Here is a 22,307-nt window from a genome sequence, read left to right on the forward strand (position 1 = left end):
GGGGGTGGGGCGGAAGGCTGGCATGGACCACCTGCTCTCCTCAGTCTCCTCAGATAGGCTGAGGAAGGTCTGGAATGCAACGTTGCATCTTGCTCTTTGCCACCTCTGGGGAGAAGAGAGAAGCACCATGTTGTCTCCTCACTCACTCTTTCGTTCTCCCCACCACACACCCTCCTATGTAGACTTCCTACCTTTTAGAAATCGGTGGGGAAAAATACTGTTTTCCCAACCTATTGCTAATCTGAAGAACCAGATCAATACCAGTGCTATAAATAGTCCAGTTTAATCAGCGCCTTACTAGTGCTCCCAGCCTTTATTGTAAATAATTGTTTTCACTGGTGCTTGATCCATTTTGATCCAAAAGTAATGAACAAATTAATTTCCATGTGCGCCATGTGCCACTGAATGTTATACTAATCTTACTTTCCTGTGGCTATAACAGTGCTCATAGGGATGTTAACTTTCAAACAGGCACGTAGGCGCACGTTTGTGTGCCTACGTCAGCCCGCGCCCAAGGACATGGCCATTTTATAACATATGCGCAACATATGCGCACGTTATAAAATAGTTGCCGCGTGCACATGTGCGCCAAATTTTAGGTGGCATGAGCCTGTGCGTGCAAATCCCACTTCTACCACATAAATCGGGGGGGTTTAAAAGGGGCGTGCGCCAACACCATTGCCACTAGTTTTACCAGTTTGTCACCAGAACACCCAGAGAGAGGTTCTCTAATCCCCATTAGTTTAATAGCCTTCACTCCCCCCAATTAGCTCCAACCCATAAAACCCCACTGATTTGCCTAGATTTCTTTATTTTTTTAACACACACGTCGTTTCTAGCAGAAGTAAAGTTACACGACAGAGGACCTCTGTGCGTGCCTGGACATGTAAGTATTTGCACGCACCTCTCAGGTCCATGCCCAGAAATGCCCCGCCCCTTTTTGAAAGCTTTGGAGATGTGCGCGCTGTGGGAGATCCGTATCCAGGCGGCTTTTAAAATCCGCTCGGTGCACACGAACCCAACTTATTCACGTGTCCACCAATTAATGTGCTCATCAGGCTTTTGAAATCTACCCCGGTGCAGGTAAGAGCAGTCTGACACCCTGAAAGTTGCCAACATACCCAAACATGAGATTATTTGCTGATATAATTAAGTAAAATTGCTCGATTCCTCTAGTCTAGTGCATTTTGTTTTCAGGTGGGGATTTCATATTCTGGCATTTAACTGGGAACAAAGTTTGATTATTCTGGACCCTTTCTTCTGATTGTTTTGTTCTTCTGCTCCTTAGTCGTCCAGACACTTCCTTCTCCTGGTTCGTGAATCCTTTCAAGTGCCTCTATCATCTGATCTGGAAGAATTACAAGAAATACATCATCATTGGGCTGATTTTAATTATCCTCATTGTTTTCCTTGTGCTGTTCATATACACCATGCCTGGGGCAATAAGTCACAAGATCTTAGCCCTATAGAAAGTTTCTGTTTTGATTTCATCAGCTCCTGGAATCCAGAAAAGAATATTTCTAACAGCTTTCAAAATCGCCGATCCTGCAATCCCTTTTTAGGGAAAGCCCTTTCCTCTCATCTGAAGACCTCTGACACTAGAAAGAGCTCTTGCTGTTTCTCAACCCTTCACTCCAAAGGCTTCAATGTTCTGTGTCAGGCACCGTTCCCCTGAAACTACGTGATTGCACTGGGCATATAAATTTAAAAAAAAAAGCATTTTTAAGAAGAGAACATGAGAAAGGTTAAACTTGAGCGTTATGTCTTCCACTGCCTTCTTTGGTGGTAGTTTAATTTTACTAATTATTACACTTTCAGTTACCCTTTGGATACTCACTGTGTAATTGTTTCAACTTGACTTATTGGGGAGTGAGAGATTAATTTTACTGGTGAAATGCTAAGAGAAATCTGCAAGCTTTACCGACTCCGTATACCTCATGCTTTATATTTGGAATCATTAGAATAACAGAAATTGCCTTCGTCCCTTCCCCACTGAAAATAATACACTTACGTTCTTAAATGAGTATTTACAGTTAATCACTGGGGCATGTACTAGAAGATTTAAAGGCTTTGTCATAGGCCATAGACCTGGGGGGATTGGGTGCATTACTGACACCAAATGCCCTTCCCTGTCAGAATTATTGCTCTTATAAGATAAAAGATAACTGTCAAAGCTATTTTTAATTTTAAATGTATATTTAAAAAAGAAGCAGTGAATATGTATGCTCCAACTAGTTACACCAGTAAAACAGAGTTATTCTAGGGAGTTCTCATCCTGTGTTTCAGACAGCCAATCAGATACCACAAAACCCTTCTGTAGATTTTATTTCATGTAGATTATAATCCATTATCACCCCCTTCTCATAACAGAACCTTCCTCAGCTCTAGTACAATTATCCTATGAGGACCACTTGCCTTCATTTTAATTACACATATTAACAAAATCTGACTTTTTATCATTTGCGATAAGTGAAGATGGAGTATATACCTTCAAATTGTATAAACAAACAGAAGTAAGATGAAAAATGCATATTATAGTAAAACCTGCACTTTAGACTGCCAATTTCTGGGTAGTATCTAATTATTTACTAGCACTTATATTCTGTGTGTGTGTGTATATACATAGATATGTAGATAAATGGCAAGATTATCTTGAATTAATTAAGCTAGATATTACTATTGGTAGTCAATGCTAATCTTAAGTGATAATATGCCACTGACATTACTACAGTAATTTTAAGTAATGATTCTAAACAGCCTGAAGCACTGTAATGAAACTGAAGATTGAGTATTCCTTAAAAAAATATATATCACAATAGATCAATACAGAATTATAATGAGTTCTACATATAGACATTACTGACATCCTTGGAACACTTAGCTACTCAGACATTAGCCTAGGGCATTTGCGAAAGTGAAAAGGTTACTGGTGACTGGACCTGTTAAATTAAGTAGGTTATTTCTCTTCCAGCAAGAGAACAAACTCCCCACAATATTTACAGTTATAAATCTAATCCGAAACAAGAAGCCGGAGCAGAGGAACAAGTGCCATCAGTGGGCACCATTTTCCAAGATGGTGCCAACAGGGTAGGAGCAAGTGGGGATCATTTGTGCCCCTTGAAGAAACCCAACACATTTGGGATAAGGTTGGGGGGGGGGCTTTTATTTTATTTATTTACAAAGAGTTATAACCCACCTCCTCCAATATAATAGTTCGGCTCGAGTAACAATTGAACATTCACAAATAAAATAAATCATATACACAACAGGGATGGGTGAAAGGGAGGGGGCTCATTCAGGGGGTTTGGCGGATTTTTTTTTATAATAAAAAGGTCAGAGGGAGGGAGTTCAGCCCTTATCCCACGAACACCAGGTATTCGATGCATGGGGGCGTGGAAGGGCATCTACACTGTTTAAACGATGGTGGCTGCAGCTTTGGGGACGACCTTCGCGTGTTGCCCTAGCCAGGAACATGCAAAGTTCCTGGGTGTGGCAACGCATGGAAAACTTCTCCCAGAGGTTTGTTATGGAGTATATTTGTAGCCATAGCAAACTGGCACTAACCTGCAGAAACTATTGGTCTCCAAAAGTGGTTAAAGAGTTCTGAGGGTTTTTAGACATAAAAAAAGGGGTGAATTAAACATGTGAACAGTATCACAGCTTCAACCCTGGCCACCTTCCATTTGTGCATTTTTCATCTATATTAATTCTTTAGCTGCATGGAGAGAGAGGTAACACTCTTTATAAGGCTCTCAAATTAGTCAACAATTTATACCACTGTAGGAGGGTCAACTAGTAACTCGAGGTGACGTTTTGGTGTTGGGTCTAGGGTTTGGCGGGCAGTTTTATATGCACAGTCAGATGTACAAATGGCACAGTACACATCCGTGAAGATTTGATGTGATTTGGCGTGAGAAAAGTTACACAAAGGTGAGATTTGTTCATCATACTCTCAACCTAGTTTGATGCACTCTGCTACCTGGCTCCTGGGAGGAGCTGAGTTAGCTGGCTAAGTTAACTGACCAACTTCGATATTCAGAGTTAACTGGATGACTTAGCCGGCTAAGTCTGGTCAGGCCAAAGGGCTGCCCTAAAGTTAGCCAGTTAACCTCCAAAGTTAGCCGGATAAGTTTATCTGGCTAACTTTGTTATCCAGACTGTGTCTGAATATGGACTTCCCTACAGAATATAGTAAAGTGCATTTCCTTACCTCGTGCCTGGATCAGAAATGGCTGGGCAACATGCAGGCTGAAACTCTTAAGGGCTTGCCTTTATTAATTTAAATATCAGCAGGTGAACAGTTTGTTGGCGGGTGTGCAGAGAAGGGCAGGGTGGTGCTGGGAGATAGCACATTTTTAAAAGTAGCTGGGATGCAGTCCTATGGAAGAGAGCTAAAATCACAAAACAAATATAGCAAGAATCATACATTGTCACTGATCCTAGCATGATCCTCACCCTCTTACTATATAAATTTCAAAATTTGAAATTTGACTGTCCAATTTAATTAGAAATATTCCTGATGCTTTTATGATCTCAGCCACAAAGTGGATCCATTTTCTTGAATCTGTAGAGAGAGTATCCTTGGTACATATGCACATTCGGCTAAATTGTTATTACACAGAAAAGTGTGCGTGCATATATTGGACACATGATAATGAGCACAAAAAAGGGACTGAATTAGCACAAATTTGAAACGTGAGCAGTAGTGCCAATCGTCAAGGCTTCAATCTTGAGGTATTATAATAACTTTAATTTCCTTTCTAGGTAAATCTCTTGTCATTTATTTCATGTACTGCTTTTCTCCATCCCCACTTAATATTGATATAGGTTATTGTTAAACACTGGATAGCAGGTTCTCTTATGGCACTGGTGCAGTATAATCCCCTGGGGGCTATACTCAAACAACCGTTCTAATTTATTCATCTGGCAGCATACATTGTAAATTGTAATTCAACTAAATTTTAATTATACGTACTTACATCTTTATTATATTAACAAGTAAACACATTTCTGAGAAGAAAACAAAGAAGAGAATGACATGTCTGTGTGAAACTTTGTATTTATATTGTGATTTGCTGAAGCAATTTTGCTAACTTGGAAAATACAAAATAAAGTTATTTCAGTAAAAACATTTTCAGTGTATATTGGTTATTCTCCCCCTACAGTTGTTCCCTGTTTTAAACCTATCTCTTCACAAGGCCTGACTGGATGACACAGTCGAAGAATGGAATGAAACACTCATAGTCAAAGTCCATAGTAATGACGGCAGATAAAGACCAAATGGTCCATCCAGTCTGCCCAAATCCTCCAAGACATTGCCACTCTTCTGCCAGTAGGGGGTCATCATAATAGCAGCAGTCACCCAGGGTTTGAACACATCATCTTCGAAATATTCCTGAATCCTGCCAGCCTCATTATCAGGGATCTTATACCTTAGTCTCCCTTTCGCAGCCCTACCTTACAATTATTAAATGATGAGAGTTGCCCAATACTTAATCTAAGGCCTGTTACCAAAGAAAGACTTGAACAGAATTTAAACCAAAGTTTATTTCAGTTATCAATTTTATGTGCTAAATTAATGATTTCAGTGCCACATATTGTCCTCATAATGTTGGCTTGGTTTGGTGTGGTAAACTGCTATTATGATAGGACAGGGATTTTTACTATTATCTGTAGTCTAAATGATAGTCACGACCATTGTTAAAAGATCATTAAATACTTCTGTTGAAAACATCCCCCTTTTAAGGGGGTTACACTTCCAAGCCATCCTCTGTAGCAGAGTTAGGTACACAGATTCTTTGATGGGGACAGGCGTAACCTGTAGGTCCTTAAAGATGGTCATGCTCTGAAATGAAATAGTCAACACTCCCATGTGTTGTGTTCCAAGCAGAAAATAGCTTTTACTGAAAGGAATCAAAATTTCAGCATACAAAAATAATCACAGTTGAGAGTACAAAAATAGAAACAACTCTTTACCTAAGAATAAGTTCAAGCAACCCCAGAAACACAGACAAGTCCTCAAGCTGCTTCAGCAGGGGCACAGCTAACACTGAGTGAACCTGGCAAAGAGTCTGGGGCCATCTACAAGGAGGGCTGCCCGCCACTGTTCAGTATGGCAGGTGCTGGACAAGTACCGTATCTATTCCTCTTCACCTGGCCACTGCTGAACCCACGTTAACCTTTCCACCCTGAATAAATGTGGCTGCCACCAAACTCACTTAATCTGCCTGACCTCTAATAAACATGGCCAACATAGCCTGACACCTTCATGATGACCATGAAACCAAAACTACAATGGCACATCCTTCTCTTACACAATAAAGTAGCCAATTCACCATCATCCAAGGGGCAGTATCCCAGATATTCCCATCATCTGCAGCACCAGGATGGGAGCTACAGAGAGAGGAGCTTGGTGGATCCAAAATGGCTGACCTGTCCTGAGGAAAAAGAATGAGAGAGGCCTTAAAAATAAACCACCCACCTGCTCCATCCCATGGTACAACCTTAGCATTTTACCTCCCCATTGCCCTGGTGGGAGCAGACAAAGCCACCACCAGAGCATATGAGGTGGTGGGGGCAGGAAAATATAGATAAACCTGGAAAGATACTTCCAGGAAATGGTCAGAATCATGATGGAGAGAGGAATACTGAATTACAGCCTCAGGATGGGAAGATGAGGAGGGTTACCCATCCCAGGCTCCACTTATTATGCCCCCTCTCCCTTTTCACCATGAATTGATTACTCCAGGATAAGAAGGAGGCAGAGTTTGAAGATTAAAAAAGGGCGATGCGTCAGTTTGAGAAAGAAAAAACCATAGGTAGGGAAATTAAATACATTTAAAATGCTTTAATTCAGGGAACTAAATTAGAATTCTGAGCCTCCATTCCTCTTTTTGGGCCCATAGGAGAGAAGGAGTGGGAAAGAAGAAAATCCATGTTTATTTCAGAGAAATTCATTTGTTTTTGGGACGTGGGAGAGGAGAGTTTTTTTGAGGGTTAAAAGAAATATAATTGCATTTTAAAATGTTCCAGCTGTCTTGTTTTCAGTTCCATATTAAAAAGAAAAATAAACATAAAGCATCCTTCAGTACAAAAATGTAAGGGAAATACCTTTGTTATTTTATAAACAAGAAAAACAGCATGAACAATTATGTTTTTCAATATTTTTTTCACTGTTTTTGGATCTCTGCTCCCATTAGGTTGATTTGCCATCGGCAAATCAACCTAATGAGAGCAGTTTGCTGATTTTTGTTTGGTTTATATTAAACTGTCCTACCCTATGCAGGAAGCTAACTGGAGCTAAGAACCTAATCTTTCCTAGCTGTAGCTTATGTAATTTTTATGTGGTCCTGTAAATTCACACAACATTTTGTATTTATTTATTATTTATGCAGTTTTGTATTTCATATCTTTCATTAAAAGCTAATAGAGTTTGTGTGTGTCTGAGATAGAAAGCAAGCCATGGGGAGTTAATTCTAGTGTCTGTCTTTCCCTCCCTCCCACCCTTAGCTCATCCTTTGATTTATAGGCAAGAGGCACTTTCTCATTAAAACTCAATCAGATTCTTATCTAAATCACACTATTTACCAGCCCTTATTGAGAGTTCAATCATTCCCTTGTAGGTCATTACCAAATTAAAAGTGAATGCATCAATAAATTCAAAGGACTCTTATTGTACACATTCCTACTCCCATAGCAACCTAAACTTAACTAGGAACTCAACAAAATTAAGATGAAGGCAATAGTCCAGCAGCAAGGGGGGAGAGGTCTTCCAGTCTTTTGCATCGAGTGTCAGATGTATGATTTTTCAACTACTGATGAGATATTGATGTGTGCACCTGACTTTCAGAGAATGAGTCTGAGCTCTGGAGGCTAGAGTGGAAGACCTGGAGGAGCTGAGGCAGACAGAGAGGTTTATAGATGAGACCTTCAGGGATGCAATAGCCAAGTCCCAAATTCAATCTGGCAGTCCTGGTGCTGCATTGGATTAGGAAGGTTTCTTAGTCAGAGAGCATCACCTTTGTGTAGCGGGAAGTGATCCTGTAACAAGGACCTGCTCCCAAATTGATGAATTGCCCCCTCTCACTGAGGAAGCCTTCCAGGGCTACTGCCTAGGAGGGAAGGGTTAGGTCAGTCGCCATAGCTGGTGATTTGATTATTAGAAATGTAGATAGCTGGGTGGCTGGTGGATGTGAGGACAGTGAGGTAACATGCCTACCTGGTGCGATGGAGGCAGACCTCATGCGTCACCTAGATAGGTTTTTAGACAGTGCTGGTGAGGAACTGGCTGTCATGGTATATGTGGGCACCAACAACATAGGAAAATGTGGGAGGGAGTTTCTGGAAGACAAATTTAGGCTTTTAAGTAGAAAGCTGAAATCCAGAACCTCCAAGGTAGCATTCTCTGAAATGCTCCCTGTTCCATGTGCAGGTCCCCAGAGGAAGGCAGAGCTCAAGAGTCTCAATGCATGGATGAGACAATGGTGCAGGGAAGAGAGATTCAATTTTGGCAAGGGGGAGACTTTTCTGAAAGGACTTTAACCAGGGTGGAATCAGGCTGTTGGCACTAACTTTTAAAAAGCAGATAGAGAAGCACACAGGGGGGGTATTTTGTTTAAAAGCAAGCGACAACACAATCAGACCTTCCCCAGTTTCCTCCCAGTCTGCTCCAATTAAGGAGAAGACTAGAAGGGAACTTCCCTAACCCCCTGCCTATCCTTTCTCCCTTTCCCCCTCTCTTTCCAGACCCCTAAACCCCACTACCTACCTGATTTTTTTTGTTTCAGAACTTACCTGTTCAATAGAGTGGCAGTCAGTTCCACGCGCCAGTTATCCTCAGTCCCGCCCCATACCCCGTATAGGCCTGCCCCCGGCCCGCCCCTCTTCAAAAACCTGGCTCTTCTGCAAAGACCAAGGAATACGCTCGGCTCGGCAATCGCATGTCTCCCGATATTTGTGCGTGCAGGGGATTTAAAATTCCCCCGAATGTTGGCATCTCAGAAACCTGGTGGAAGAAGGATAACCAATGGGACAGTGCTATACCAGGTTACAAATTATATCATAATGATAGGGAGAAACAACTTGGTGGGGGGGGGGGGGGGTAGCGCTTTTTACCCAGGAGGGTATAGACTCCAACAGGATAAAGATCATACAAGAGACTAAATACACCGAAGAATATGGGTAGAAATCCCATGTGTGTTGGGTAAGAGTATAGTGAAAGGTGTATACTACCATCTACCTTGCCAAAATGATGAGACGGATGATAAAATGCTAAGAGAAATCAGGGAAGCTAACCAATTTGGCAGTGCAGTAATAATGGGAGATTTCAATTACCACAAATTTATAATCAAAGAGAGTCAATACAGTAACCCGTCTGGTAAATTGTAAGCAATGAGGGAAACCAAAATTGTTTTAAATATAGCCTAAGTGATGGTGTCAGCAAGCCTGACGTTGTGATTTTTCAAAAAGAACCCAACTGGTCTTTTAATCATTCACCATCACTAACAAAAATCTTATTGGTAAATCAAAAATATATTTGTATCTAAATTGTTGTCATTTTCATTAAAAGTCTAAATAGACATTAAATTCCAATATGAATTCATGAAGAAGATTTGGCAGCAATCTCTTTATCTTGAAAAATAAACATAGCCCAATAAAAGGAAGAACAAGTACTTATCTTAACACCACAAGCTACCATTTCAAAATGGACTCGACATCTCTACTGTCTTCTTCATATGAAAGAGGAAACAAAGCTGACGCGAAAGTCTCATTAAATACCCAGACAGACGTGATGTCAGACAGTGATGTCCTTGAAAATGCAAATCAAATAAACAGTTCATCAGTGAATAGGAAATCACAAAAATCAAAACCAAAACAGAATTGAGTAGGTGTTTTCAAGAAAAAACATTTATGAACAATGATCTGTTCCTGGATCTATTAAACTGATATTATAAGGGGTCTTTTATCCCAAAAACATATGTAGATCGAGATCTGTGTTGAGACCCATAGGACTAACAGTGCCAAGCCTGTATATCCAACGTTGTTCAGATTGAAAAAGTTGTAGTTCTCGATCACCGCCGTGCCAGTGTTCAGGTACGTGCTCAATCGCTCAGAAAGAAAGGTCAACGAACTGATGTTTGAATGTAATATAATATGAGACCAGGGGTTCATCAACCCGAGAATACTGGATATTAGACCGATGCTCAATCATCCGAGTCTTTAAAAGAAGTTTCGTTTTTCCGATATATAACAGATCACAAGGACAACGGATCAAATAAATGACCATTGTAGACAGGCAAGAGGTTATATATTTCAAAAAAATTGTATAACCAATTTTGAGAATAATTTTATTTGTGACAGACATCCAGGATGAACATACAGAGCAGTTGTTACAAGATTGATGAGATCCATTGAGAACGGTATTTACTCCTGAAGAGCTGGAAAAGTCAGAATGAACCAACATATTTCTAAAATTGGAAGTTCTGGAAAATGTAATCTGGGGAAGAGATTGAAAGACCTCTTACATCTGTAGGACATGCCAATTGTTTAAAATAGATTGCTGGACTGCATAGGCTTCAGATGAGAATGGTAAAATACATGTGTAAAGAGAAGAGGACTCATCAGTGGAGCGAGGGAGAAATAACCACTTGCGATGAACAAATTTGGCTTGTAGATAAGCTTTGGGCATGCATGATCGTGGATATCCACATTGTAAAAAACGCTCAAAAAGACTTTTAGCTTGCATTTCAAAGTTGGCAACAGTGGTGCAAGGCATCTAAGGTGGATAAACTGGCTTACTTTAAGGTTGGCTTTGAAAGTCCGGGGTGAGCACTTCGGAAGTGCAAATATATGTTACAACATACTGGTTTACAAAAGATGGAAGTAATAAAACCGTCATCAGTCATGGTTACCTGAATATCCATAAACAATATGGAAGAACATTGAATTTCTGCTGTGAATTTTAAATACAGATTGCAGGTATTCAACCAATCAAGGAACAATTTAAAGCTTTCCTGTGTGCCTCTCCAAAGGATGAAGATATCATCAGTATAACGTTTCCATACAACTACTTGATTTTGGAAAGGATTACAAGTCAGCAACATTCTTCAAAAATATCCATATATAAATTGGCCAGATTGGGGGCCATGGTGGCCCCCATCGCTGTTCCCCAAATTTGTTGGTAAAACTTGTGGTTAAATGTAAAAAAGTTTTCTTTTAGAGCAATCTCAAGAAGATGTACTAAAAAATCACTCGGGACACGGTGAGGATGAGGTCGACGTTCGAAATACATCTGCAATTTCAAGTATTTCATCTTGGGAGATGGAGGTATAAAATGCTTCAACATCTAGGGTCACCAGTTTTAAGTCAGAGGTGTCGATTGTCAGTTATTCCAAAAACAGGACGATATCTGAAGAGTGCCTGATAAAGGTGGTCATTTGAGGAATGAAAGGTGCCAGAAAACGATCTATGAATCGTGACAAAGGCTCCAATAAGGATCCACAACTGGAGACTATTGGATGGCCGGGAGGGTGTTCTAAATTCTTATGTATTTTCAGTAGAGTGTAGAAAACAGGAACTCATAGATGAGACTTGTTTTATAATTAGTAAGGTTTGGGTGGACCCTTGGACACTGTGGAAGCTGACCACGCCCATGGGGGGAAGTCCCGTGAGGGGCCACAGGTCAGTCTCAGCTTAGGACACACAGAGATTGATCTTTTATTAGACAATGTGATGAAGCCACCGGAAGTAGCAATAGTGAGCAGCAGAAGTAGCCCGGCTAGGCTAGTGTCCCTCAGGCGCTGGAACAGTGACTCCTCCAGAAGCAGTGCTGCTGTAGTGGAAAGAACTGAGAATAATGGGGCGGATTTTCATACTCCGCGAATAGGCCTACTTTTGTTTGCGCTCCAGGAGCAAACAAAAGTACGCTGGATTTTAGTAGATACGCGCGGAGCCACACGTATCTGCTAAAAACCTGGATCGGCGCGCGCAAGGCTATCGATTTTGTATAGCCGGCGCGCGCCAAGCCGCGCAGCCTACCTCCGTTCCCTCCGAGGCCGCTCTGAAATCGGAGCGGCCTCGGAGGGAACTTCCTTTTGCCCTCCCCTCACCTTCCCCTCCCTTCCCCTACCTAACCCACCCACCCGGCCCTGTCTAAGCCCCCCCTTACCTTTGTCGGGGGATTTACGCCTCCCGGAGGGAGGCGTAAATCCCCGCGCGTCAGCGGGCCTCCTGCGCGCCGGGACGCGACCTGGGGGCGGGTCCGGAGGGCGCGGCCATGCCCCCGGGCCGCCCCATGCCATAGCCACGCCCCCGGGCCCGCCCCGGAACGCTCCCGACACGCCCCGAAAACGCCGCGCGGTTCGGGCCCGCCCCCCGACACGCCGCCTCCGAAAACCCCGGGACTTACGCGAGTCCCGGGGCTCTGCGCGCGCTGGTAGGCCTATGTAAAATAGGCTTACCGGCGCGCAGGGCCCTGCTCACCTAAATCTGCCCGGTTTTGGGCGGATTTAGGCAAGCAGGGCTCTGAAAATCCGCCCCAATGAGTACAGTTGAATATGCACAAAGCCCCAGTATGGAGAACCCCAGGATAGGGAGAGCAGGCCCTCGAGGAGCGAGTACCTGATCCCTGAGAGCTTAGAGGCTTGAAGGTAAAGTACTCACACAGCGGTTCCACGTAGGAGATGGCACTAGCCTATCTACGAGCCAAATTTGCTCATCGCGACTCGTTATTTCTCCCTCGCTCCACCGATGAGTCCTCTTCTCCTTAGACATGTATTTTACCATTCTCATCGGAAGCCTATGTAGTCCGGCAATCTATTTTAAATAATTGGCCTGTCCTACACAGGCAGAGCCGGTGGAAGCACTAGGTGAACTAGGCTTAGGCCTAGGGCGCCGAGTATTAGAGGGCGCCTCGAGCAGTGGTATCCCAAGGGGAGCCAATGCCCCCACGTGCAGAGAGGCTCATGCGGCCACCGGTGGACCTCATCCCACTGGCGGCTGAGCAGCGACACATAGCAGGCAGATCGGTCCCGAAGAAAAAAGTCACGTTTAAACATGCAGGTGCTCCTCCTCGTTCCTGCCTGCATGACCCTGGAAGAAAACGTTGCCGGAGCCGCACAGGCAGGAAGGAGGAGCATCAGCCGCATGCTGTGCTGTGTGCCAGATACACACAGCAAGAAGATCGGCAGGGCCGTGGTGGAGCACGGCCCGAAGAAAAGGTGGCGTCTAAATGTGCAGGTGCTCCTCCTCCTTCCTGCCTGCACGGCTCCGGAAGAAAACGTTGCCAGAGCCACGCGGGCAGGCAGGAGGAGGAGCATCAGCGCGTGCAGAAGAGGAGCAGCACTTACGGGCCGCCGTGAATCCCAAGTTGCAGCGGCCCGAGAAGAGGAAGAGGCCCGGTAGCAGGGCTGCCGCGGATCCCACATTGTGGCGGGTGTCCCGAGAAGATCAGGGCCGCTGCAGAGCCCATCCTGCGGCAACCCGTGAAGAGGAGGCCCAGAGGCGAGAGAGAGGCTGAGGGTCTGTAGAGTGTGTATGTGTGCGTGTATGAGTTGCGTGCTATGACTGTCGCTGCCCGATGTCTCCACTCCGTCCTCCTTACCTCTCTGGCGACTCCTCCTGCGGTTGACGGATGTTTGGCTGCCTCGGCGTCTGCCTGCCGTCCTCTCCGGCGTCCCCGGTCCAGCTTGGGCGCTGCCTCTTGCCATGCTGTCCAGTTGCCTTAGGGCGCGCGCGCCACGCAGCCCTGCTTCAAATACCTTCTTTGGCGCGAACCTCAGGGGTGTCCCCCTGTGATGACATCACGCATCCCGGATACAAATAGCCTATGCGATTGCTAGCCATCGTGTTAGCAAAGGTTTCCTTAAAGGATGGGATTCGCTCTCCATACCTAGTTACTCTGCCTCCACTATTGGACTACTCTATTTGGGGTACCCACTTCTCGGGGGCCTCTCTCTCTTCTGTTTCAGGTCGCTGTCTGGAACCAGTACTCGCTCCTTGAGGGCCCATGTTCCTGGACTCGCTACCTGGACTTCTCTTCTGCCTGGAAGACACCGCTACCTATACCATCAGTGAGTTACCAACTACTTCTCTCAGAGCTGTTCCTTGGAACCAGGTACTCGCTCCTCGAGGGCCTGCCTTTACTTCAGTTCCTGTGCTCCATACCGAGAGAAACCGCTGTGTGAGTACTCAACCAACGAGGCTCTATTCCTGAACCCTGCATATATTGCTTGTACTCACGATCTCAGTTTCTCTCCACTACAGCACAGCCATTGTGGGATCGCTGTTCCAGAGCCTGAGGGACTACAAGCCCAGTCGGGCTACATTCCTGCTCACTACCGCCACCTCTGGTGGCTCCTCAATACTGTTTAATAAAAGATCTAACTGTGTGTGTGTCCTAAAGCTGAGCCTGACCTGTGGCCCCTCATGGACTTCCCCCCGTGGGCATGGTCAGCAGCCACAGAGTCCAGGGGTCCATCCAAATTCTTACAAACAATAACAATGCGTTGAGAGATTGTATGTGAGAGTTGTGTGTGGGAGTGAGGACCTGAATGTTTGCAGAGATAGCATGTGAGTGTTGTGACCATCGCTGCCTGACGCCTTCACTCCGCCCTCTTTACCTCTGTGGCGACTCCCTCCGGGGTTGAAGGATGGCTGGCTGCAGCGGCGTCTCCCTGCTGACTCCCTCTGGCATCCCTGGACCAGCTCAATGCTGCAAATCCACCATGTTGCCTGAAGCCTAGGGCATGCGCGAGCTCCGATTGAAGTACCAGCAAGGGCGCGAACCTCAGGGGCGTCCCTCTGAGATGATGTCATCCGCTTCCAATATTTAAAGGTCTCTGTTATCGCTGACTAGCTGAGTTAGCAAGGAAAGGATTCGTTCTAGCTACTCTGCCTCCTCGGACACACCAGAGGTACCCGCTCCTCGGGGGCCTCGCTCTCTCTTTGCCTTTCAGGTTTACAGACAGGAACCAGTACTCCCTCCTCGAGGGCCCTCGTTCCTGACTCTCTGCTGATTCTCTTCTGCCTGGTTCCAGGAAAAGCTCTGAGAGAGTTGCCTACATCATTGTGAGTGGCCATTGCTCTCTCAGAGCTTTCCCTGGAACCATGTACTCGCTCCTCGAGGGCCTACCCTTTCCAGCTGCTGAGCCTCTCCGAGATTATGAGTGTTGTCATCTAAGTTCTGTTCATGAACTCTGCATACCCTGCCTACTCACTGTCTACAGTTTCTCAAAAGCTCAGCCATCCTGGGATCGCTGTTCCAGTATCTGAGGGACTTCTGCCCTGCCGGGCACTTCAGCTCACTACTGCCACCTCTGGTAGTTTCAAAACCCTGTTTAATAAAAGAACTAGTGTGTGTCTGTCTCCATACTCTAAGCCTAGCTGGTGGTCCCTCTTGGGATCTTTCCCCGGGGGCGTGGTCATCTGCCACCGGCCCAAGGATCCACCCACAACTAACACTGTATTATTACAGATTGCTAACTCCTCACGGAGAACACTACAGTGAGGAGCCTCTGTGTGTGTGAGAGAGACAGCATGTGACAGTGAGAGTATGTGCTTGATCAAGACAGCATGAGGGAGTGAGAGAGAGCCTGTGTATGTGAGACTCAGACAGCATGTGCCAGTGAGAGAATGTATGTATGAATGATTGTATGAAACAGAGTACGTGGCAGTGAGAGCCTGTGCTTGAGCAAGACAGCATGTGGGAGTGAGAGAGAGCCTGTGTGTGTGTGAGACTCAGACAGCATGTGCCAGTGAGAGACTGTGTGTATGAATGATTATATGAGAGACAGCATGTGATAGTGAGAGCCTGTGTGTGTGAGTGTGTGTGTGAGAGAGAGAGAAAGCATGTAAGAATAAGAACCTGACTGTGTGTTTGAGGGAAGAAGGTGGAGAGAAAAGAAATAGAAAAAAAGACAATATAAAAGGAATTGGCAAAAAAATAAGAAAGGAAAGGTGGGGGGAAAAAAAAGCCTGTGACCAACCTATTAGAAAACTAAGATCAGACAGCAAAGGTAAAAAAAAATTACTTTTTAGTGATTGGTACATGTAATCTTTGGGAATGTGCAAGAGTAACACTATCTCCATGCGGATCTCACAATGTACGAGATCAACATGGAGGAAGTGGAAGCCCACGGGGCCTGCACAGAGGAGGCAGCAGAATGGGCTTCAGTGCCAGTAGCAGCAATTGGCGCCTCCCCAATAGCCATGCGGCAGCAGTGACAGTGGCAGCAGAGGAATGAGAGAGGTTCCGAGGTTGCGGGCAAAAGAAAGAGAGGGGGTTCTGCCTTTAGTGTGTGCATGTGTATGAATGGGACTCTGCCTGGGGGTGTATGTGTGTGAGAATGAATGTGTGCATGCCTGGGGGATGGGGAGGGAGTGGTGTGAAAATGAATGGGAGCCTGCCTGGGGGTCAGTGTGTGTGTGTGTGTGTATGTGAGGGAGCCAGTGAGTGTGAGAGCATGAGTGTGCATGAGAAAATCCAGGGGAGTAAGGGCTTGTGTGTGGGGGGAGGGGGAAGTGGAGGGGGAGAGAGTGTCTTAGAGCTTGTCAGTGTCTGTGAAAGCGAGAGGTTATGGTGGGTATAAGAGCATGAATGTGTTTGTATGTGACAGTGTATGTGTGAGAGAGAATGGACATGTGAGTATGTATGAGAGAAAGAGGATAACCTCCTAATCCTCGACAATATCAAGGTGACTGGAAATCAAGAGCTCCCACAGAAGGGGACAGCAGGGGCTTTTAAAAATTCTTATTAGTTTTAATTATTGGATGTTATTTGATATATGTGCTGTTTTGAAATATTTTATTGGTGTTTGGGAAATCGTAAAAAATGTATATGATTTTAATTAATAGAAATTCTATTTATCAGTAGTTTAAAAATATTCTTTTATTATGGTTTTACTATTATAACTTATGCTTTATGTTTCTTGATTTTATTTGTTTTATGAGGAATGGTAGTTCTGTTTTTCCATTGTTAATACAGAGTCTGGCTTCTTGGCGTTTCCGTATCAGTTTTTGTCTAATTTGTGCTCCTTTATTTTGTATTCTGTATTTGGTGAGGGTCTGTCTCTGCTCTGTGTGTGTGACCGTGATGAGAGATTCTGCTAGCATGTAGTGTCTGTATAGGGATCTATAGCAATCGGGTTTGTTTTGTTTCCTCAGTAGGTGGTGTATTGGTATTCTAGGACCCAGTGTAATATTTACCGTTTCTTTTTCACAGGTAGGGTTCACCTTTATCCACATGTTTATTAACCCCTTCAAAAAAAGATTTGTGAGGCAAGACTTCCCTTGGATAAAGCCATGCTGACTTTGTTCCATTAAACCATGTCTTTCTATATGTTCTGTGATTTTGATATTTAGAACCCTTTCCACTATTTTTCCTGGCACTGAAGTCAGAATTCACTGGTCTATAGTTTCCTGGATCGACCCTGGAGCCCTTTTTAAATATTGGGGTTATATTAGCCACCCTCCAGTCTTCAGGTACAATGGATGATTTTAATGATAGGTTACAAATTTTACCTAATAGATTTGAAATTTCATTTTTGAGTTCCTTCAGAACCCTGGGGTGTATACCATCCAGTCCAGGTGATTTACTACTCTTCAGTTTGTCAATCAGGCCTACTTCATCTTCTAGATTCACCGTGATTTCGTTCATCTGACTCATCACCCTTGGAAACCATCTCTGGAACTGGTAGCTCCCCAGCATCATCATTAGTAAACACAGAAGCAAAGAATTCATTTAGTCTTTCTGCAATGGCCTTAACTTCCCTAAGAGCCCCATTAACCCCTCAGTCATCCAACCAACTCCCTTATAGGTTTCTTGCTTCGGATGTATTTTTAAAACTTTTTATTATGACTTTTTGCCTCTATGGCCAATGTCATTTCAAGTTCTCTCTTAGCCTGCCTTATCAGTATTTTATACTTAACTTGACAATGCTTATGCTTTTTCCTATTTTCTTCAGATGGATCCTTCCAATTTTTGAAGGATTTTTTTTGGCTAAAATAGCCTCTTTCAGCTCACCTTTTAACCATGCTGGTAATCGTTTTGCCTTCCTTCCACCTTTGTTAATGCATGGAAAACATCTGGATTGCGCATCTAAGATTGTATTGTTATAACTTTCAAAAAGGAGATAGAGCAGCTTTTAAACTAGAACAAGGGGGAAAGTCGACAGTCACTCAGCAGTGCATGGTTTGGAGAAATGTATCCTTGAAGGATACAAATGAAACAGGAGAGTTAGGGCATCCCAACAGAGAGGATACAAACAGCAAGAAGATCGGCAGAGCCGTGGTGGAGCACGGCCCGAAGACAAAGGTCGCGTCTAAACGTGCAGGTGCTCCTCCTTCCTGCCTGCACGGCCCCGGAAGAAAACGTTGCCGGAGCCGCACGGGCAGGAAGAAGGAGGAGCATCAGCATGTGCAGAAGAGGAGCAGCATGTTGAGAAGAGGAGGAGGCCTGGTAGCAGGGCCATCGTGGATCCCACATTGCAGCAGGCGGCTTCAGTGCCAGTAGCAGCAATCGGTGCCTCCCCAATAGCCACGCGGCAGCAGTGACAGTGGTAGCAGAGGAATGAGAAAGGTTCCGAGGTTTCTGGCAAAAGAAAGAGAGGGGGGTCTGCCTTTAGTGTGTGCATGTGTTTGAATGGGACTCTGCCTGGGGGTGTATGTGTGTGAATGCATGGGTGCCTGCTTGGGGTCTGTGTGTGTGAGAATGAATGTGTGCATGCCTGGGGGATAAGGAGGGAGTGGTGTGAAAATGAATGGGAGCCTGTCTAGGGGATCAGTGTGTGTGTGTGTGTGTGTGTGTGTGTGTGTGTGTGTGTGTGTGAATGACTGGGAGCTTGCCTGGGTGTGTGTGTTTATGTGTATGTGAGAGAGCCAGTGAGTGTGAGAGCCTGAGTGTGTATGAGAAAATCTAGGGGAGTAAGACTTTGTGTGGGGCGGGGGGTTGTGGAGGGGGAGAGAGTGTCTTAGAGCCTGAGAGTGTGTCATTGTCAGTGTGTTAGAGAGCGAGAGGTTATGGTGGATATAAGAGCATGAATGTGTATGTATGTGACAGTGTATGTGTGAGAGAGAGAGGATAACCTCCTAATCCTCGACAATATCAGAGTGACTGGAAATCAAGAGCTCCCACAGAAGGGGACAGCAGAGGCTTTTTAAAATCCTTATTAGTTTTAATTATTGGATGTTATTTGATATATGTGCTGTTTTGAAATATTTTATTGGCGTTTGGGAAATTGTAAAAAATGTATATGATTTTAATTAATAGAAATTCTATTTATCAGTAGTTTTAAAATATTCTTTTATTGTGGTTTTACTATTATAACTGATGCTTTATGTTTCTTGATTTTATTTGTTTTATGAGGAATGGTGGTTCTGTTTTTCCATTGTTAATACACAGAGTCTGGCTTCTTGGAGTTTCCATTTCAGTTTTTGTCTAATTTGAGCTCCTTTATTTTGCATTCTTTATTTGGTGAGAATCTGTCTCTGCTCTGTGTGTGTGACCGTGATGAGAGATTCTGCTAGCATGTAGTGTCTATATGGGGATCTATAGCAATCGGGTTTGTTTTGTTTCCTCAGCAGGTGGTGTATTGGTATTCTAGGACCCAGTGTAATATTTACCCATGCTTTTTCACAGGTAGGGTTATTGTTGTTTGAGTCCTTGGTGTTATTACTGTTATGTTGCGATGGGATTGCAGTGTAGATTTTGAGTGTCTTTTTTGTGGGGTTTTGTGTTAGTTCACAATGTGCCTGGCAGTGGAAGGTGTTTGTGCTGCTGTTACTGTGAGGTGACACCAGCATTTGAAAATATCTTTTAGTATGATGAGCTGTAAGGGAAACATCCAAGCTCCATTGTTTGGGGGAATGTCAGTGGATGCACAGAGTTACAGAACTGGAGGTGCAGGATTTATATTGACATTCTGTCCCTTCCTATATATTCCAGACTTCACTCTCATAGCCACATAGAATTAGTTGAATGAGGCTATCAAATAATTTTATAGTAGTTTTACTAGAAGTGTGAAACTGGCCAGCTTTTTAAAATTACGCAGAAGAACCTTTGGACTTTTTTATTAACACTATTTTTATAACCAGTTTTAAAGCAGGATCCATGCTATAGAGGTAGGTGTGATGAAGAAATGTCATTTTGGTACCCGTTCCCCCCCCCCCAAAAAAAAATTCTTCTGTCTAGAGATGCCACTGATTTTCTGTGACCTTAAGCATTAGTACAAGAAGGATTATGGCGGGGGGGATGCTGGAGAGGCACATAAATGCATTGGCCCCTGGGTGCTGGAGACCCTTGGTGCACCACTGGGTGCGAGTCATAAGGGGCCACAAGTGGCGGCAAAGAGGAGAGGAGATTTGGCGGGCCTAACCTGCTTGCGACCCAGAAAACCACACAGTCAGCGGGCGTGATCGAGAACGATGTAGGAATCGGGGCCAAGACCGGGGGGGGGGGGGGGTGGTGCAAGGGAGAATGACAGCTACTACCTGGAGATGAATATCCTTATTCAATAAACATACACACAGTTAATGCAACTCCAACATTGCTCTAAGCTTCAATCGCAAGAGGAAATGTGGAAAAAAGGATTTGCATCCACATAAAAGCAGGGGAATAGCTTGCTTGTTACGGCAGTTACTATCCCAAACCAAAAATGCCTGATACTTCATTTTCAATGCATATCCAGCATAACTCTCTGCTTCAACGGCAGGGGGAATGAAGATTTATATTCAGACAACTACCAACAAAGTCTGAATTGCATAGTCTGGGTCAGTGGCGTAGCCAGAATTGATTTTTTGGGTGGGCACAAGGTTAACATAGGTGGGCACAAGGCATGCAGGTCTACTAGTTGTTTTCTTACTGATAAATAATGCCATATACTGCACCCTAGAATGGCTTTCTAAGTAGTTTGCAACAGCCATTATGTGTCATGTATGAAACTTTAAAATAATTTACTTCAATTATTTCAAGTATAGAAAACAATCAAATCCAATCATATAATAAAACAAAAATGAATGTATTCTTTCATGAACCATCTTTGCAGAAACCCAGAAATCTTCATAAATACAATAAAATATAATTAATCATCAGAACAGGTGCAGCGCAGAGCTAGGGCAATTCACATTACAAGTAACATGAAAAAAAAAATTCAAATTCTGGTGTAATCTCAGCAAAAAATAACCCTCCACTGCTATTTTGTGAAGTAACAAATTCTTGCAAAGAAAGAGGCATCTGGAACCTTGCCAAACAATCACAGCACTGACTCTCAGGATTCAAACAGCAATCTTATGAAAAAGCAGCAATGCAAATACTACACAAGGCCCTAGAACATTAATACATCACCTACGGGAATAACAGAACAGGCTGGACTACTACTACAGAGAAACTATATGCTAGAAATACTCATTTCTGTCACAAACAGGCAAAACTGAGACCGACCCTTACCTAATATAGAAATAAGAGACTATAAATTAGAAACAGAAACATGTAGATAAAGCCAAAATAGAAAGCCTGAGAAACTAAAATGTCTGAACAGTGGAATACTTAAGAAAGAGCAAAATTCAAAAATATAAGAATGCACATTCCCAAAGATGACATATTTAAATTGCTAACATCTCTCTCTCTCTCTCTCTCTCTCTCTCTATATATATATATTTTTTTTACCTTTGTTGTCTGATCTTTGTATTTTTCTAATCAGTTGGTCCTGGTCTCTCTTTCCCATTTTTTCCCTTGTCGCTCATTTCCTAATTCCTCTTCAGTGTCTTTTCTACTACTGTCTTCTTCCCTTCCACACACACACACATATATACATAAATGCTTTCTCTCACAGACTCCCTCACACACTCAGGCTCTCACTCTCATATGCTCTCCCCCCCCCCCCCCCCCAAGCTCACATTCTCTGCAGACACACATACAAGCTCTCACTTTCTCACCCCTCCCCAGGCTTATATTCTTATGCACACACAGACGCACATCCAGGCACCCATTCTCATCCACACACACACAAACCCATTCTCCCATTCTCACCCACACATACACACATTTAAGGTCCCATTCTCACCCACACATACACACTTTCAAGCACCCATTCTTACCCACATATTGAAGCTTCCATTCTCACCCACACACACAAACCCAGGCTCCCATTCTCACCCATATATATACACATTCAAGCTTCCATCCTCACCCACATATTCAAGCTTCCATTCTCACCCACATATTCAAGCTTCCATTCTCACCCACACACACAAACCCAGGCTCCCATTCTCACCCATATATACACACATTCAAGCTTCCATCCTCACCCATATAT

The 22,307-nt window shown here is 43.8% G+C and overlaps 1 protein-coding gene across 1 annotated transcript in view; it reads left to right on the top strand.

The window, feature by feature from the left end:
• Positions 1–3,961, top strand: part of FER1L6 (fer-1 like family member 6) — a 277,132-nt gene extending 273,171 nt beyond the window's left edge. Inside the window, exon 41 of the mRNA XM_029591997.1 lies at positions 1,289–3,961. Within this exon, the coding sequence (XP_029447857.1) occupies positions 1,289–1,469 (181 nt within the window). The 3' untranslated portion in view covers positions 1,470–3,961. The remainder of the gene's footprint in view (positions 1–1,288) is intronic.
• Positions 3,962–22,307: the final 18,346 nt, after the last annotated feature.

Source organism: Rhinatrema bivittatum, chromosome 2 (genome assembly GCF_901001135.1).
Source record: "Rhinatrema bivittatum chromosome 2, aRhiBiv1.1, whole genome shotgun sequence".
NCBI classification, from domain to species: domain Eukaryota; kingdom Metazoa; phylum Chordata; class Amphibia; order Gymnophiona; family Rhinatrematidae; genus Rhinatrema; species Rhinatrema bivittatum.